Below are 19,794 nucleotides of genomic sequence, written 5' to 3' on the forward strand. Positions count from 1 at the left end.
TTGGATGATGAGTGGGATGGATAAATGGATAATAAGATGGTGGATGAACCCATGGGTGGGTAAATGGCTCTCCTAGATTCACAATTGAAGAAAAGTTTTACAAAATCTCGCATATTGGTCCACCATTGGGTTTTAATTTAGTTTCTACGTCAACCAAGATAAATAGTGACATCCCTCTGAAATATTTGTGCTTAATATCCCTGTCCCCCAAATTCAGGATGGCAGCGACCCCTGGGCATAGGTAATGTACAATTTCTCACAAAGACATTGAAGTACAAGAATGGCAATACTAAGTTTTGATAAATCTCAGTATTTACTACACAACTTTTCATCATGTTATTTTCAGACTTCTTTTGAGATTTGAGGAATGTGATAAGAAAATAAGAAAAAGGAAATCTCTCATTCAGATCCAGAGACCCAGAAGAGGTGAGACACTGACCCAGGCAGTTTTTCCAGGGCACGGGGACAGCTGAAACAACAAAGGCCAGGGACACGCTTGGAGATTGAGGGCACGAGAATGGACCCACCTACCATTTTTAGTGTCAAATCCAAGAGCTCGTCCTCTGTCTTCTGGCGCAGGCAGTGAACCATGACAGCTGACGTGGTGGTTTTACATCCGGCAGTGACAGCAATTTGCTGCAAAGGTCACAAGCAACAAGGCTCAAAAGCAAGGTCCCTTCCCTCCATCCACGTAGAGAGCCGAGTTCTACCCCAGCCCAGTGTGTGAGGCAGCGGGGAGCAGATGGTCCTCTAGACCAGCACCTGTGGGTCTGGTCCCAGACGTGCAGCCTTGTTCCCCACCTGAGTTGTGATGTGAGTGGCAAGTGTGTGGTCTCTCTGTCTGTTACCTTATCTCTGTGAAAATGGACATGGTGATCTCAAAGCTGAAAGGCTCAGGAGTGGGGAAGTGTGGACTTGGGGGTAAGAGTATGGAATCCCAAGCCCAACTCCAGCATTACTGGCAATTTGCCCTCAGGAAAACAATTTGAGCTCTTTCTGCTTCATTTTCTTTTCTTTTTTTTCTTGATGAGGACATTGTGCTCAGTGAAATAAGCCATTCACAAAAGACAAATACTATATGATTCCACTTATGTGAGGTACTAAGTGGCAAATTTATAAAGGCAGCAGTAGAATGGTGGCTTCTGGGGGATGAAGGGAAGGGTAATGGGGAGTTATTTTTTTAATGGGCATAGACTTTCAGTTTTAACAAGACAAAAAAGTCCAGGAGATGATGGTGGTGATGGTTGCACAACAATATGTATATACTTAACACTACTGAACTATACTGTAATATTTTGAAAGGAATCTTTTTTTCTGAGAAGTAGGTCTAAACAATGGGCTTAAAATTTTCAGTAAACCATACTGTTAACAGATGTACTATCATTCGGGTTTTGTTGTTCCATTTACAGGCAGAGTAGATTTAGCACAATTAGTAAGGGCCTTAGGATTTTTTCTGCCTCATTTTCTCCACCTTCGATGGGCATAAGGATTTCACCTGCTTTATAAAAGAAGTTAACATGAGGGAAGAGCATAGGAGGATCATGTGTCTCCCTCACACTCAACACATGCAGAATTGCAGGAGGCCTAGATAAGGCACTTCAGAAAACACCAAATGTGCTTTAAATGAGAGCTCTAGAGGAAAATACCGTGTGTACTCCACGGGACATTGACAATGTTTCTCATTTGAGTGAGGTGTCTTGGCACAGCTAGGAGTTTTTCTACATAGAGGCGTACAAGAGTCCTGAGCAATAATCAGACAGGACTCTCTAGGGCAGGTGTCAGCAACGTTTTCATCAAAGGAACAAACAGCGCACATCTGAGGCGTTGTGAACCCTGTGGTCTCCGCTGAATCTTCTCAAATCAGCTCTTGAAGTGAAATGGGTGGGTGTCGCTGTGTTGCAAAAACTTTGTGGGCATCAAATTAGAATTTCATATCATTTTCGTGGTTCATAAAATGTTATTTTTCTTTTCTTTTCTTAATTGTTTAAAACTAAAAAGAAAATTATTATTTATCACCCACAGGCCATAGAAACCGAAGGCCAGATTCGTCCTCCCTGTCCCCAGGTAAGACATTCAGGAGAATGCACTGATGCATGCAAAACCCTTGACCCCAACCTAGAACCTCTTGTCAGCTTAAAAACAATGTGACAGGGTGGTGCCTGTTGCTCAGTGGATAGGGTGCCGGCCACATACACCAAGGCTGGCAGGTTTGAACCCAACCCGGACCAGCTAAAACAACAATGGCAACAAAAAATAGCCGGGCATTGTGGAGGGTGCTTGTAGTCTTGGGAGGCTGAGGCAAGACAATAGCTAAGCCCAAGAATTTGAGGTTGCTGTGAGCTGCAACACCACAGCACTCTAATAGGGGCGACAAAGTGAGACTCCCGCTAAAAAAAAAAAAAAAAAAAAAGGGCTAAAGGGCAGTGCCTGTGGCTCAAAGGGTTGGAGCACCGGACCCATATACCTGAGGTGGCAGGTTCAAACCCAGCCCCAGCCAAAAACTGCAAAAAAAAAAAAAAAAAAAAAAAAAGAAAGGCTAAGAAATTCTAAACATTCTTGGTGTCTCCATTTCCTCCCACCCTGCAAATCAGCCCCTGTGACCCAGATCCACCTCTCTGACCCCAGTGAACCCTGCTGTGCAGCCCACTCTGCCCCTCACCCCTTTGGCTTCCAACCCCTCTCCAGAAAAAGACAAAATCCTTCCCAGGATCCTCTGCAGCATGGCCCCTGCCAATGTCCCCAAGCTCCCCCTCCTCTCTGCTCAGGCCACGTCAGCCTCCTCCCACTCTCCGGATGCTCTTCTTGCCACAGGACATCTGCACATGCCATTCCCTTTCCCTGGAATATTCTTGGCTTGACATGTATAAAGTATGGCTCTGCTTTCTCATCCCAACTCACGATCACTTCTAGAGAACCGTCTCCTGAGAACTCTGAAGCCTGGGGTCACAGGGAGTGCATGCATTAGAAGTTCACAGTCACGGGCTAGAGGCCCTTCTCTGCCCTGATCTGTGTGCACTTTGAGATGTACTTTCACACTCTCTGCACATTTGTTCGACTATAAAATTGGGAAAATGAGCAAGGTGTCTTCTTGCCCTTCCCATTCAGTCCACCCAGCTTCTGTGATTCTTTTGAGAATGTCCACTGGGTCCTATGACAGGAACGGTCCCCAAGGATGCCAGGAGCCCAGGGCCAAGGCTGTGGGAGTGTCCCATGTGAGACCTACCCGTGCCAGGGGTTTGATGTCTTTCTTGACCAGAGCCTCCATGAGGGCCACACCACTCTCAGAAATGGCCCGATGGAAGAGGTTCTTGGCCAGGGGAGATAAAACCTGAGAGGGGAGAGGATAGGAGGAGAGTTCATGTTCAGAGGAGGGTCCACCCACAGCTCTGCCCTGGCCCTTTTCCCAGCAGCCCCTGGGACTCAGTGTGCATGAGGGCTCCTTTCCCACCTGCCCTGTTTCCCAGGCCGCCCTGGGCCCAGCTTCCCCCAGAGAACATCAGTGAGATGGAGCCAAACACAGAGCCAGGGACAGAACAGGAAGAGTGTGGCACGCACAGGTCACAGCAATCTAAAGTATCAGGAAGAAGCTTGGTTATTCCCAAACACACAGTCTCACTGATTCCCATTACTCAGAATTTATCCCAAGAAAAATGATCACAGAGGCCCACAAAGACTTCTGAGTATGCCTGTGCTGTTTATAGAATGGGAAATGAGGATCTACTGTCATAAGATCAAATACAAACAATTCTTCCTTATTACCATGGAATATTATGCCATTATAAAGGTTAATATTATGGGGCAGAGTTTAATGTTAGGGAAATATTAATGTTATACTACAATGTTATATATGCTATTTTATACTAATCTTTATGTTAATTAGTATGCATTATGTTAATTTTAGTAAGGTTTTAGAAAACAAAAGATGATAGAAAAATAGATTGATCAATAGAGACAGTCATGAAAAAAGACCGGAAAATTACAAGTAAAATGTCCACACTATCTACCCCTGAGGAGTAGGATGTTAGATAGATTTTTAGTCTTTGGGCTTATCTGAAATGTTCCTTTATATCTGTTTTTAAATATGAAAGCATTTTCCTCTGAGTATTCAACTAGGAAAACAACATAGGATTGAAAAATCAGTAACTGGGCTGACCCTTTACTCAACTCCAAGGCTCCCTACAGCACCTTCCAATCTGGTTTCCCATCCCAGCTGCCTTCTGCATATGCCCAGACCCCAGAAGGACAACTCTAACCCCCAGGCTCTGTCTGTGCCCGACATGCTCTGTCCTATCCTTCCTCATCCTGTGGGGAGGAAAAAGGAGGGCGCATCCCACATCCCACCTGGCCACTCAGTCCCAGGGAGGCGCGCCTCCCTCTTGGCCACGGGGCACCACCAGATCACCTCAGTAGAGGCTCCTGCCTGAACTCAGGGCTCACGTCCCCTGACACTTAGCTCTGCCTTAGAACCAGACAATGACCTCTGCCCAACTCTCATACTTGCCTCCACTTGTTCATAATTTATACCCAGCCTACCTCCCCAAAGAGTGTCCTTCTGAGTCCTAGTGTTAAAATGAGTAGGAAGGGGAGAGGGAGCTCAAGCAAGTTGGAAGAGGAGGAATGCCACCATGGCAGAATGAGGCTGGACATTCTTATGGCCCAAGGACGTGAAGCTAAGTGCTGAGCTCCTGGGGGCCGAGGAGAGTTTGGTCCTTAGCTCTGTACCACCGGACTGCTGAACGATAAGTAGAGTCCATCCGCAATCCAGGTCCTGTAAGCATAGGTGCCCTTGGCTGCTGGGCTATCTCCAAGAGGTCCCATCAGCTGCCACACCAGCCTGCGGATTGGGTCTGCTGCCAGGAACACTTACAAGGACAGAGACACTTTCACCTCCTGCTGACTCTCCAAAGATGGTCACAGAGCCTGGGTTCCCTCCGAAGTTGGCAATGTTGTCCTGGACCCAGCGCAGAGCGGCCACCTGGTCCAAGTGACCCCAGTTCCCCGGGCTGTGTTCGTCCCCTGTGCTGTGAGTAAGAGAACAGGTTGGGGTGGGCAGCAGAGACTCCATGGCAGGGCTCTCAGGCTCCCCTTGGGGCTGGGGGCTCTCAGTGAGCCTTCCAGAATGAGGCTGGGCTCCAACCCCTCACACTGGGGTCCTCACCTGCCCTCCACTCCCCCAGCACTGCTGTCCTGTGGGCTCTGCATTTAATCATAGGACATGAGTTTCTGAGCATCTACTCAGTGCCCAGCACCGTCCTGGGCGCTGGAGCACATCTCAGAACAAAACTGGGAAAATCTCTCACTGCACTCAGCTCTCAGTACCGGCTACCTGCAAACCAACAGATCAATGTGGAACATGCTCTCTGGTAGGGAAAGTGCTTGTGGGAAAAATAAAAAGGCAGGGGGTGGGGCAGGTGGACACTGTTTCATGTCACATGACCAAGGAAGGCTTCTTGGAGGCCATGACATCTGAGGAGAAGCCTGAATTGAATAAGCTCATGAAACTTGGCATTGTTCAAATAAGAGAACGCCAGGCAGAAGAAACAGCAAGTGCAAAGGCCCTGGGACCCAGTGAACAGTGGGACCGTGTAGGAGGTGCAGCCAGCAGGGCCCTGTAGGCCTCTGTACAGAATTTGGATGTTGCAGTAAGTAAATGGGAAGGCACTGCAGGGTTTGTGCAGAGGAAAGACATGAGTCAATCTGTGTTGAAATGATCCCTCTGGCTACTGTGTGGATTAGTCACCATATAAAAGTAGCAGAGTGACTGAAGTACTCGTTAGGTGGTTATGATAATAATCAGGCCAGAGACAGACAACATTGACTGGGGTGGGAGCAAGGGAGGAGTGCGAACTCACCAGACCCTGAGTACAGTTTATGGGTGGAGCCAGGGGCTTTGCTGGCCCCTGGATGTGGGGGTGAGAGAAAGGGCAGAGTCCAGGCTGCCCTCAAGGCCTCCATCCTGGGCACCTGGGAGGATCGAGCAACCCAGCTGTGCAGGACACGTGGGGGAGCAGGGAGCCTCTGCTGGGGATGGGCTGTGGGAGTCCAGGCCTGAGTGTGTCCTTGTGAAGGGTGAGGGTCTCAGACAGCCAGTGGGGACAGGGGAGGTGGTTAGCAATGGGCGTCTGGGGGCAAAGAAGACATGGGGGTCTGACAGTGCCCCCTGGGAACACTGGGAATTAGTGGGGAGGGAGATAGATATACAGAGAGACCCAAGGACAGGTGTAAGGAGGGGCCAGCAGGGTTCTGAAAAGGAGGGGCTCCTAGGGTGGGAGGTGGCAGGTGCAGAGGGAAGGGAGGGTGTCACAGAGAAGGAAGTCACCCTGTGTGGCTGTTGCTGAGAGTCAGGGAAGGGTGGGCTGAGAATAGTTGGAGGTCATGGGAAACCTCAACAGAAATATCTTGGTGGCACTGTCAGGAAAAACCTGGCTGGTGTGAGTCGAGGGGAGGCAGGGAGCAGGGCAACAGAGAGAGGACATGCAGCCGTCTTCCTGGAACAGGCAGCAGAGACCCCGGCCGTAGATGAAGGGATGTGCAGTCAACAATGGTGACACCTGGGTGACTGGCCAGGGATGCCCCACTGGGAGACACAGTAGAGCCATGCCCTGTCCCTGGGTCTTCCCATGAGTGAGTGCACCTCACCACACTCACCCATCACATTAGGCATCAGACATTCTGGTCAGGTGCAATCAGACAAGGCTCACAGTCCCTTTGTCCACCTGCTCCCTGACACCTGCTCTCTGTCCACAGAGAAGACTGGAGCCTTGACCCCTGCATGCACAAGCAGCATATGGGGTGAGTGGGCCCCAAACACCTCCAGGAAGGGTGGCTCACAGGGGTCAGATGCTCTGACAACCTCCCCTGTCCAAACACTCACTCCTTCACCCACGAGCAGTCACCAAGTGCCCTCTGTGAGGCCACCTGCACTTATTTTCCCAGGAGAAGGAAGATGTGTGAACTTTCACTGCTGTGCCACATTTAATGGCTCAAAAGAGGAACTTGCCGTGTGCAGCAGAGGTGAAAAGAAGATGAGTAATTCAGAGAGGGAATATATGGGCTGGGATTTGCCAGATGAATAGGAGTATGTTAGCTAGCGTAAGCATTCCAGGCAGAGGGAAGAGCACACTCAAATGCGCAGAAACAGTGGGGCGTGGTGGCTCATGCCTGTAATCCCAGGACTGTGGGAGCCTGAGGAGGGAGAATTGTTTGAGCTCAGGAGTTTGTGACTTGCCTGAGCAAGAGTGAGACTCTGAGTCCTAAAAAAACGAAAAACACAGCTGGGCATGGGGATGAGCGCCTGCAATCCCAGCAGCTACAGAGACTGAGGCAGCAGGATGCCCACAGCCTGAGTCTGAGATAGCAGTGAGGTGTGACGCCATTGCACTCTGCTCAGGGCATAGGTGGGACTCTGTCTCAACTCAGCAACAAAAAAGAAAAGCTCAGAAGCAAATGAACAAGAGTACTGGGTTATCAGAGGTTAAGAGGTGACCAGTTATGAAGAGAAGGGGATTCCTTTTTCAAGGAACTTAGCAAAGGCCCCGGAGCACTGAGATGACCAGAGCTGGGTCCTGGAAGTTTCACAGTGGGAGGAAGTGCCATGAGGAGAGCCAAGAAACTTACCTGAAGAATCCCCAGATGCCCAGACGGTACTGAATGGTCACCACCACCACGTTTTCATGGGCAGAGAGGACCAGGCCATCATAGGTTGAGGCCCCGCCTACCACAAGTCCACCTCCATGGATCCACACCATCACCTGGGTGGGGAGGAGACCCCCACACTGGTTAGAGGAGGCTGAACTCTGAAGGTCTCCGGGGATATCTGGTTTCATCATTGACTTCTAGGCCATGACTCAAGCAGGCCATTACCCAAAGTCCATCAGCGTCCAGAAGGCTACAAAAGACAGCGTGTATCCTCCCTGACCCTCAGTACTGGGGCCCAGGCTGCTACCCCATTCCACCCACTCTGGATACTCTTAACTTTCTCCCTACCCCCAAAGCACCCTTTCTGCCCCCAGGTTCTTCAACATGAGAATGACTCATGGGAATGACAGGAAAGGATAAGGGTGCCACGTTCTCCCCACACTCCCATCACCCTCATGCCTGGACCCTTCATTCAGCTCTCTGTCCGCATGGGCAGCCCTTGGATTGCAGCTTCACTTCAATTCTCTGCTAATCTGAACTGCCATGAGCATGAGCGATTATCTCAAGAAGCACATAGGCCGCCCATGGCATCTCTTCCCAGTACGCCTGCTCTCTGCCTGCCCAAATCCTCCCCACCCTCCTCACCCCAGCCTGGAATCCGCCTCCTCCAGGGAGTCTTCAGTTCTTGGATAACATCACTTGGGAAGCTACTCTGTGCCAGGGAGGGTGATAAGAACTGAGGATGAGAGTGGACACAGGATTTCATAAGTCCTGGTTCTCACATGTACAGAGTTCAAATAACAGGGAAACAGGGGGAGTGACTAAAATAATTACATTGCGATAACACAGTTAATTAAGAAAACTTATCGGGCGGCGCCTGTGGCTTAGTGAGTAGGGCGCCAGCCCCATATGCCGAGGGTGGTGGGTTCAAACCCAGCCCCGGCCAAACTGCAACAAAAAAATAGCCAGGTGTTGTGGCGGGCGCCTGTAGTCCCAGCTGCTCGGGAGGCTGAGGCAAGAGAATCGCGTAAGCCCAAGAGTTAGAGGTTGCTGTGAGCCGTGTGACGCCACGGCACTCTACCCGAGGGCGGTACAGTGAGACTCTGTCTCTACAAAAAAATAAAATAAAATAAAAAATAAAAATAAAATAAAAATAAGAAAACTTATCATATGAGTTGTGCACCACATACTGTGCAGGCACTTGTGCAGGCACTTTAAAATAAACTATGCACGGCTTGGCACCTATAGCACAGTGGTTACAGCGCTGGACCACATACACCAAGGCTAGCAGGTTCAAACCCAGCCCAGGCCAGCTAAGCAAGGACAACTGCAACAAAAAAATAGCCGGGCATTGTGGCAGGTGCCTGTAGTCCTAGTTACTTGGGAGGCTGAGGCAAGAGAATCACTTAAGCCCAAGAGTTTGGATTGCTGTGATCTGTGATGCCACAGCACTCCGCCAAGGGTGACATAGTGAGACTGTGTTTCAAAAAATAAAAAATAAATAAAATAAATTTAAAAAACTATGCATAAGGCAGGTACTAATCCTGTCCCATTGGACAGAAAAGAAAATCAAGGTGCTTCTCCTGCTCAAGGTCACACACCCAGCTAGTGGAAGCAGGAATTGACCCCAGGTCATCGGCTCCACACACCCTATGTTCAGCTGCCCAGAACCTGACAGCCAATGGCCACAGCACAGCCAGTCTGCTGTTACGTCCGGGTCAGATCCTCCCTTCTGCTCCAACTAAGGTTTCACCAGTGCCCTTATGTGCTTAGCTGGGGGCGGAGACTGGGCTTGGCAGTCATCTCTAAACACTCCCATTTCAAGGAAACAGGCATGGAGAAGTAAAGAAATCCTCTCTCAGTTAGTCAAAGGCAGCAGCAGGATTTAAACCCAGACCCTGCAGTCCTAGGCCCTGTGTCCTTACCTAGAGGTGCTTTTGCCTACAGGTTCCTAGAGGCCCTGTATGTCTGATCCCTGCCTCCCTCCTGAGGGGGGACTGAGTTTATTGTCATCTTTGAGTGAAGGCTGAGCCCACAGGCTGGTGTCTGATACTACACAGAAGTTCCCATGTGTCTGTGCAGCCCAGGTGGCGAGATCCCTGAAGGCTGCGGCTGTGTGCAAACGGCTTCAGGTCCCTCCTCTCCCCTCCTCTCTGAGGCTCACCTTGCACAGGGGCACTGGGGACATGATGGAAGAGTGAGGGAACGAGTGAGTAAACGGGTGAGCACGTGAGCCTTCGTCCCCACTTCCTTGTGCTTACAGAGCACGTGGAGGGCCACCATCTATCCCAAGTTCACAGACCTGCTGCCCATTCAGCCACCACGCCAGGGTGGTCCTTGTACACTGGCTGGACGCTGACACTGCTCCCTCCTCCACTTCTCCAAAGAACCCAAAATGGGTTCTTTCCTGTTCCATTTATTCACACACCCTCCTTGACGCTCTCCCCTGCAGCCAGCAGCCTGCCCCTTCTCTGGCCCTTCACATCTTTGGGAAATGCTGACTCACTCGGTCACCAGGGTCACTGGCCTGTGCAAAAGATAATTAGGGAGGGAAATCAGCTGAGTGCAGTCCCAGATAGTTGGGCAAAGGCAAAAGAAATACTTTCTGGGATCGTATGAGGTTCCACCTGCACCTCTGGAAGACACGCTGAAAGTTGCTCCAGGGGACCTTGGTGTGCTGGGGAAAGGCCGTGCACCTGCTCCAGGTCCTACTCCATGTCCAAGAGCAAAAACTGTCTCAAACCACCCTCCTCAATTGTCAAAGTTACCTAATTGTCTAACCATTTAGCAGACAGTCATGTCAGTCAGGTCTCCCCTGGTTCTGACAACCTTAAAGGCCATCAGGACCCTGGGTTGAAGGAAGAAGCCGCGGATGATAAGGTACAGATTAGAAATGTGGCGAAGAGTCCCACAGCAGGAGATTACAGGGCTGGATGATGGATCGCTGAAAATCATAACTTTGGGGAGGATATAAGAACTCTGTGAAGTTCTCTCAAAGTAAGGCTGACTGTGAGAATGATCACCCTGTCTCCCTGCAATTCTCAATCTTGGTAATAAAGGAAAACTTTAACCCACATGAGCGTTTGGCTTTTGTGCCTGGTGCCCCGATTACAGTTTAAACATCAAAAGACCTGACTTGGGTCCTGCCGACCCTGCTGGGGTTGTCCACATTCTCCCCGTCTGGGCCACAGTATATCTATCCATCAAGGAAGGGCAGGGTTGTAGACTTTTCTCTATGATTCCTTCCAGCTCTAACGTTAGTGCAAATTATGTCCCAACTGCTCTGGGTATCAGATTCATAATCCACTAACTAAGAGTAATCACTCTTGTCCTTCTGTTAACATGAGCAAACTGGGAACAATTCAGAGGTGCGCTGCGGAGGCACCGCCAGCCCACCCCCTCTCTAGCAGTCCTATGTCTGATTAGTGGAAAACTTGTGTTTCCTGTGGAAGCCCTGGAGCCCCAGAACAGCCCTAGCCTGATCTGCCCTCACACCTCAGCTGCCTTCGTACCCTTCCAATCTGCACCCAAATATCCCAGGGACATGGAACTGGCACGTCTTGGCCAGGGGTGCCCGCAGCTTACCGGCAGCCTGCTTTTCTTGGTCAAGTCAGCAGGGGTGTAAATATTCAGGTAAAGGCAGTCTTCAGAAAACTTGAGAGGAATGTTCTCCTTCCTGTTGGTGAAGAGCTCGGACAGCATCTGCCCTGCCTCTGCGTCTTGGGAGCACCTGGGGAGAGAAAGAGGAACCCCTGAGTTTCAACCAGACCTAAGCAGGAGTCTCCTGGGGCTGGCCAGGGCTTGATCTGGGAGGTTTCAGCCTATACATGGAGCTGGATTGCCAGGCTTGGGACACTGGAATGGGAAGGAGGCATCTGGGGGTCCAGGTGGGGGCCCTGGACTCTCTAAGCCTCTCAAGACCAAGCAGAATGAGACTCCTTGGCACCTCTCCCTTTCCCAGAGTGTATTTGATAGCCTGGCTCAAGGAAGAGAGGCGGCAGAGACTCTGACCAGCCCTGGGAGGTGGCATTTCCCACACTCTATGGGGCTCCAGGTGGTGGGCTGCAGGGTGACCTTCTTCCTCCCCCAGGTAAACATGTTCCAGCCCCCGGGAGACTTCCACACACCATGAGAAGCCTCTCAGGAGGCAGGCATTTAGGACCCCCAACAGGTCAGGGATGAAATCTTAGTAGGACAACATTTGCATCCATCTTGTCCCAGCCTCTCATTTGCTGAGTGACTTTGGTGAGTTTCTTTTCTGCTCTGGGCCACAATCTCCCAGGTCTAAGTGAGAAGGGTCTAGCAGCACAGACAGGCTAAGATTCTACCATCAACCATCCCAGGCAGGTGTTCTTGGCTGCCTTGAAGGTCTGAAAGCTCCTGTGGAGCACGGTGGCTCAGGTCTGTAATCCTGGCACTCTGGGAGGCTGAGGTAGGAGAATGCTTAAGCTCAGGTGTTGGAGATCAGCCAGAACAAGAGTGAGACCCTATCTCTACAAATATAGAAAAACTAGCCAGGGATCATGGCGGGCCCCTGTAGTCACAGCTACTCAGGGAGGCTGAGGCAAGAGGATTGATTGAGCTAAGGAATGTGAGGTTGCTGTGAGCTATGATGACAGCATACTGCTGAATTGTACCCAGGGTGACAGAGTAAGACTGTGTCAAAAAAAGAAAGAAAGAAAAAAAGAAAGGAGAGGGAAGGAGGGAGGGAGGGAGGGACGGAGGGAGGGAGGAAGGAAGGAAGGTCCAACATAGGTGAAACTTGGTAACACTTACTGAGTCTTCTAAGTGTGCCAGATGCTCTGTTACGTTCAAATACTAACTCGTTGAAGTCTGACATCAGCCCCGTGACATAGTTTCTACTGTTATCTCCATTTTATAGATGAAAAATCTGAGTTACAGAGAGGTTAGAGAATCTGCCATAGGTGACTTAGTCAGGAAGATGCAGCTGTGTGGGGTTTATATTTCCAAGTACAGTATAAGCAACATTCCTAGATCTCAATGGACCCAGAAGGCAGGCATTGCAGCCCTTGCTGTGTACATGAGGACTGAGGCACTCAGGTGCCAGAATGACACGCCTGTCAAGTAGCAGAATCAGAGTCAGCAAAGACGACTTCCTGATTTCCATTCAGGGAAATTTGCCCCCAGATCACCAAGAGCAAGGGACAGAATTGAAAAGAAGAAATTTAACTGTTAAAAGTAAGAAAATGAGTTTAGCTTCACTAATATTTAGATAAATGCAAAATAAAGAGTATGTCCAATAGCAAAAAAAAAAATCATTATTTTAATAAACTGAGTATTGGCAAGCGTCTTGGTTTCCTATGTCAATGGAAGGAACATTTTTGGAAGGAAATTTCATAAAAACACTACTTTTGTCTCAGAAATGTCATTTCTTGAAACTTTTCCTGAAATATTTTTGAATGTTCATAAACAGTTCATACAAGAGGGTCATCACAGTGCTATTTATATTATGAAAATTGTCAAAAACAACTGAATGACCCCAAATAAGAGACTGGGAAAATTAAATGTGGTTTGATACTGAATGTAATATAGCTATTAAATATCAGTCTGTGTTATTTAATGGTATAGATTATTGTTGATGATACAGTTATGAATAAGCAAAGCAGGTATACAAACTTTTTGTATCAATGACGCCATTTCCAAGGAAGAAAGTGTGCAGAGATGAACCCTGGGGAAGGGGGTCCAGCAGATGAACAAAAGCTCTCTCTCAGTGCTGGACTTGACCACGATTTTTATTTTCTTACATTTATTTCTTACATTTCTGACATTTCCTTCTGTGCTTCCAAATTTTTCTGTAATAACTATGTATTACATTTTCAATTAGAAAAGAAAAATGGTGAATGCAATTTTTTAAAGAAAGGATAAGAAAGAATAGAAAAGAAGGCAGCCAGGGTAGAGATCCCAGTAATCGCCAGAAAGGCCTGGGCTGATGTAGGTTTTCAAGGTGTCCTGAGGGGGCGGGAATATGTAACCACTGGAATCTTTGGGCTGTTTTGCCCAGCGTTGCCAGGGGGACAGGCACAACCACCCTTGCTGTGCCTGTATTAAGGAGCTAGACACACCTGGGAGTTGAGAGGGGGCCACGCCAACGCGGAATGTTACCACATCCTAACATATCACATTATTCATTTATTAAATGGCATATTATTCATGATCTGTCTCTCCCTAATACAATGCAAGCTCGGGATGTCAGCTGCTAGGGATCTTGTTTTGTTCACTGACAGATACTAAGACCTGAAACCTTCCTGGCACACAGTAGGTGCTCAATACATGTGTGTTCCGTAAAGGACTCTAGAAGGTCCTGAGAGTTCTAGCTGCTCTTAAGGATCCACGCTGTTCTTGATGATTCCAGAACTAAGTTTAACCCCATCTGGGGGTTGCCTGGACTCCTCCCTGCATCCCCGGGAGGCAGACATCCCACCGAAGATGCCAGAGCCCAGCCCGCTGGCTTACATGGGGGGGTAGGAGGTGGTGTTCTTCGCGAAGCTCCAGGGCTCTGCAGGCTGTGGCGGGGCAAACCTCAGGGCCCCGAGAGGAGGCTTGGCGAAAGGGACGCCCAGGAACACAGTCACAGGCTGTGGGAATCCTTCCAGGCTGACAGACTTCCCCAGCACTGGGCCGTGCACGGTGTCCACCACGGGGGCCGAGGACGGGTGCCCTGCTGGACATTTAGAATAAATAGGGACACATCAGAGGAGAAAGGCTTGAGGGGATGCCAGGTGGGCTTTTACCGCTTTCTTAAACGTGTCACCTAAGTCCACTAGGCCTCAGTTTCTCCTGCTGGGAAGAAGGGGGGAGGGTCACTGTCCCTCCTAATGCATGGAGCAGCTTCACAGAGCGAATCAGAACAGGAGGTGGGAAAGCACCCAGTGAAAAATGCACACAGGAAGGAGAGGTGCTGGGAGGTCGGGACACTTAGTCCCCCTCCGAGAAGCCTCTGGAACATCCATCCACTAGGATCCCGGCAGGAGCTCCACACAGGGCAGGAGGGTAAACAAGAGGGCACTGGTCCTTGCAGGGGAGATAAGCCACACACACTTTTGACCCTCCAGCTGGGAAGAAAGTGGTGTGTCCTGGGGGAGGGAACAGGAAGCGGCTTCAGGAGGTGGCAGGGGGAGTGAGTCCTCCTGATGGGAGGCACAGGGAGGGGCTGGGACTTGCAGCAGGAGGGGAACTGGTCAGGGGGTGAAAGTCGGGGGTGGTGTGAAGCAGTGAGGACAACTGTGGCTCAGAGACAGCAAAGGCAGAGGCTGCCTGGCTGGGGCAGGGGCCGTGTGCACAGACGGAGCCTGTGGGGAGTGGGAAACAGTCCTGGCAGGAGAGAGCAGGTCAGGGAGGGGCCACAATGCCAGGCTGAGGGCTGGGGTTCATTTCACAGCAAATAAGCTGCAGAAGCTGCTTTGGAGGGTGGGACGTGAGCTTGAGGTTTCTCTGAAAGGGTCAAGGAGAGGAGAGACCCACAAGCAGAACAGACAACTCTTCCTCCCTGAGCTGAATTTCAAATCCCTAGAGCTTCCATATCAGCCCTCTTCCACCTGCTAGGGGACAGCTGACCTGATCTGATTTGTATGGCATGTGGCCTTTCAGATACCACCACCCGTAGGGCTGTCAGGGTACTGATTGGGGGTCCACAGGCTCTGGATCCAGGAGCCAGAGATAGACCAGGCCACGATTTCCAGGTGAACTTGGATGTGAACATTTCCCTCCTTGAGTCTCAACTTCTTCATCTATAAAATGTAGTCACGTGTGTTTGATTATCTGAGTTCTCATGCTTTGCTTCCTGAGACTCTCCAGATTCTGGACGCACTGCCCCTCCCAGGGTCCAGCTATCCCAGAAGCCATACACCAACCAGCTCCTTATCAAGTTCCCACACCCTAGGCCACCGTCCACCTGCTCTAAACATGCCAGAGCCAGGTCCCAGACAACTAGGGGCAGGCCTTGTGCTCCAAATCTCCCTGAAATTCCTCACAATAGTCTATCCTAAGCCTCCTCTCATTGCCTTGCCTCTTCCAGTGGAAACCAATAAAGCAGTAAAGCCCCCTGTGTGTGCCCCTCCTCCTGAGGACTGTGAGTAACAAACAATCTGTTCAATGGCAGTTGGCCCCTGAGACATTCCCACCAACATTCCTCAAATTTTCTATTAATTCGCCATGTTTATAAACAATCCCTTTCCCACACTTCCTCTTTAGCAGGTGCTACCTAAGCGCTTTAGAAACAACCCATGTTGTCCTCACATTCGCCCAGTGATGTGGGAATTGTTGGCTTCCCTCCAGGAGAGACAGGGTGACTGGAGCATAGAAAACTTAAGGTCCTTGCCTAGAGATGCACAGCTGGGAATATTGCTAGAGACCTTGCTCTTGATATTCTGTTATGTTACTAGTCATATCTGGCCATATCTGGATTAATAATCAAGAGGAAATTAAGCTGAGCTCTCCCAATTCTTCATGTGTGAGGCACTGGGCCATCCCCTCACCCTCCTGCCTGGGGTGCGTGCAGTGCAGCTGGGGATGCAGGGTGATTCTTCCCCCTGTGTCTCAGCACTTGCTGGGGCTGACTGGGCTCCACTGCCCCAAGTCCAAGTCCAGGAGCACACACCTCTCCTGGACCAGACCTGTGCTGCCTTTTCCTTATATGCACCCCCATCCACGCAAACTCAGAACCAGGATTTTTGTATTTCAGAAAGACTCACCTGAAGCTGTGGAAGTGGAGAGGGTGGCCAGGAACAGAGCACAGAGCCACATCCTGGAAGGGTAGGGGCTCCCAGGGCCTGGGAGTTCTTGGTGCTGCTCAGAGAGGCTGTGCCTTCCAGCTCAGAGCCTGAGTCCTCACAGCCCAGTTATCTAGTCAGGGATGAGAGAAAAGCTCTCTGCACTTGTAAAGATCTCCAAGGGCTTATATTGGGATCTCCAAGCCACGCCCACCCAGAGCTCAGCCTTTTTTAAGCCTTTACGTAAACAAACTCTCAGATTACACAGAGCCACAAACTTGCCAAGCAACTTGTTGCTTAAGGGTTTCCCCTCTGTGAGACTCTAACCTTAGTGGCCTGTGACCTTCCCAAAGGGGCCTTTAGGCAAGGGGGGAGCTTTGGTCTGGGGTCCTCAGAACAAGCTCAGATATAGTCACAGCTCAGCTACCCAGCTTAGGACAAAACTGCTCAGCTGTGTAACTTAGGACCCAGCTCTCTCATTGCACAGAGTTCTAGGCTCTCAGGTGTGGAAGCATCTTAAATGCCGTCCAGCCCCTTTCTGATGCCTACAGTACCTTTGCAATGCTCCTGCGCCTCCTGCCTCACACCTGCCGGGTCAGGGAACTCACTGCCCCTCAAAGCAGAGATTTTTTGACAGAAGGTAAAAATGAACTCCCTCTACCCACAGTCCCTGGCTACAAACATACATCCATCCTTGTGTCCATCTAGTCTCAGAACATTTGCTAAGTACCTGAGTGTCACAGATACAAAGGTAAGTTCAAGACATGCTTCAACTTCTCAAGGAAACAATAGTAGACATGTCCAGTGTGTCGGGGGGCAGGGTAAGGCCATTGCAGTGCTTATGAAAGCACCAAATTAGGGGGACACACAGAGTTTGGGATGCACCTGGGAAAGTGCCATTTACAAACTACTGGGGACACAAGGAAGATGCTCAAAGTGTCTTTAACAAGATGACTAAATGTCCACCAACAGAGAAATTGTTAAACACACCCTGGCACGGCTGGTTAAGGAAGTGTTATGAACTCACTGGAACTAGTGATGCACATGTCTGTTTAAGGACAAGAAAATACAGTCATGATCTGGTGTGAAAAGGCCAAAAATAGGTTATAAAACTCTCGTGGCTGTTTGGGAACCGTCTTGGCAGTTCCTCGAAAAGTGAAGCCTAGAGTTACCACAGGACCCAGCCATTGCACGGCTAGTACATTTTCAAGAAAATTGAACACATCTTTATACAGAATCTTGGGGTCACAAGTGTTATTCATGTTACCCAAAAAGTGGAAACAATCCAAATGTGATGATGAATAGACAAATAAAATGAGGTCTCTCCACAGAGTGAAATATTATCCGGCCGTAAGACCACGTACAACATTGTGAAAGGTGAAACATTACACTAAGTGAAATACGCCAGGCACAGAAGGCCACGTGTTGCATTATTTTATACACGAATTTCCAGAACAGGGAAACCCAGGGAGACGGAGAGTAGATGAGTGATTGCCGGGGTCGAGGTCAGAGGGAAATGAGGGGAACGCAGAGTGGCTGCTAATAGGTATGAAGTTTATTTGGGGGGAGGTGCCCATAGCAGTGGGGAGGACGGTGTGACTTCCAGGCTATACTAAAAGCCACTGAATTGTGCACTTTCCAAATGTGAACTTTGTGGCATGTAAATCATCATTTACTAAAGTAAAGGAATGTTTTTTAAACATTCAGTTATGTATAATATGAGCCCATTTTCATAGTGATACATGTCTTCAGTTGGACAGGAAACCTTCTGTAAGGTTATATAACAACAGTGTTCTAGCAACCACATTCCTGGTTATCACACTGCAAGAGTGTTTTTTTCTTATTTGTCCTTTCCACTTTTATTCACTCGTATATCCACTTGAAGACTATTTGTTGAGTGTTCACTGTTCTAAGAGTTTGGTATGGGGAATGGCTGGTCTCAAAACACCCCTGAGAAACTAACACCAGGACTTCCTGAGGCTCATGTGGGTAAGGACCTGGTCTGAGGGTGCAGGTCCAGGAAGGGGAAGAGCTGAGCCCTGCTCACCACCTGTGTACTGTGCCGCACAGCCCACCCTCTTAAGCACTCAGCTTTGGAGTCTCTTTGTGACAAACTCGCTCATTTGCTCCCCTAGGTACAGGCTCGATGGCCTGGAGGGACCTCCTGCAGCCTTTCTCTTCTGCCATCCCCTCCCCCTCCACACCTTCCCAGCATCCCTGCTTCCTGCTGCTCCCTCCTGAGACCCCCAGACCCCCAAGAAGGATGTGGGGGAGGTGGCTGCTGCAAGGAGCTACTCAGAGGGACAGGTGGCTGGAAACAGGAGCCCTAAGGAGCTTGGGAGCAAATCCCTCAGCTCTGTCACCCTTCTCCTAGAGGCACTTGAAATATGTATTCTGTTCCCACAGTTTCCTCCTGGGACTAAATCCAGGCACACACAGTAGGAACCGGCTTCATAAAGGACCCTTGACTGGCTGGTTTCCCTTCCGCACTTCACCTCCCCACCCCACCACTGTTTCCTGCACTTGCACCTAAATCCCATCTCAGGTTTGTTTCTGGGGAAAGACAGAGGATCCTCAGCCCCTTAGCCAAATGTCCCACATGATCTGTTAGTAGTTAAATTGGGTCCCCCTAACATTCATATATGACCTCAATGTCTCAGAATGTGACTACCTCCCGGTAAGGCCTCTAAACAGATGATTCCATTAAATTAGGATGGGCCTTAAGGCAATCCTACTGTCTGACTGGCGTCCTCACAAGTAGAGGAAATTTGTACACAGACACCAGGGACACCTGTGCACAGAGGGGTGACCATGTGACCAGGCAGCATGAGCGGGGCCTCCTGTGTGCCAGGGAGGGAGTCTTCAGAGGACACCAACCCTGCCAGCACCTTGAACTTGGACATCCAGCCTCCAGAACTGTGAGAAAACAGGTTTTTGTTGTTTAAGTCCCCAGTTTGTGACATGTCTCTCTGAAAGCAAGAGAAGACTAGGATGTACACATAGTCCCATCCCAATCTTTCTTCTGGCCCTGATTCAGGGAGGGGTGGCCTCAGGTCTCACAGCAGCTCAATGGCAAAGTCAGGACCAGAGACGGAGCTGTTGGACTCCGGCCACAGAGTGGGAGACATGGACGGCAGCCCTTCCTCTTGCTTTAACTCCTCAGGACACTGCCGTGCTCTTCTCACAGGGCAGAACACCTTGACTTTGTGCACAGGTGCACTGTTGGTTCACTGCCCCTGGATGAGGGCAGGAGGGTGGAGGGGTTAGAAGAGGCCAGTACAGGAGGCAGGTACTGGACAGGTGCATTCTCTTTCCTCATGTCATTTGGCAAGCCTGGCCGGACTGACCCAGACATCAGGAAGGACTGGGCAACGAGCAGCCATAATGCACATGGCAACCCCAGAGACGTGCATGGCTTCTTGCCCAA

At 49.8% G+C, this 19,794-nt stretch overlaps 1 protein-coding gene across 2 annotated transcripts in view; it reads right to left on the bottom strand.

The window, feature by feature from the left end:
* Positions 1-16,527, bottom strand: part of LOC128593744 (liver carboxylesterase 1-like) — a 29,716-nt gene extending 13,189 nt beyond the window's left edge. Inside the window, exons 1-7 of one of the 2 annotated variants that reach the window (XM_053602078.1) lie at positions 16,350-16,527; positions 14,113-14,317; positions 11,224-11,368; positions 7,618-7,751; positions 4,868-5,021; positions 3,224-3,328; positions 532-636 (exon numbers count right to left, since the gene is read on the bottom strand). In XM_053602078.1, the coding sequence (XP_053458053.1) occupies positions 532-636; positions 3,224-3,328; positions 4,868-5,021; positions 7,618-7,751; positions 11,224-11,368; positions 14,113-14,317; positions 16,350-16,401 (900 nt within the window). In that variant the 5' untranslated portion in view covers positions 16,402-16,527. Of the gene's footprint in view, positions 1-531; positions 637-3,223; positions 3,329-4,867; positions 5,022-7,617; positions 7,752-11,223; positions 11,369-14,112; positions 14,321-16,349 lie in introns of both variants that reach the window. The other variant, XM_053602071.1, reaches the window with a different exon arrangement.
* Positions 16,528-19,794: the final 3,267 nt, after the last annotated feature.

Source organism: Nycticebus coucang, chromosome 2, assembly GCF_027406575.1.
Source record: "Nycticebus coucang isolate mNycCou1 chromosome 2, mNycCou1.pri, whole genome shotgun sequence".
NCBI classification, from domain to species: Eukaryota; Metazoa; Chordata; class Mammalia; order Primates; family Lorisidae; genus Nycticebus; species Nycticebus coucang.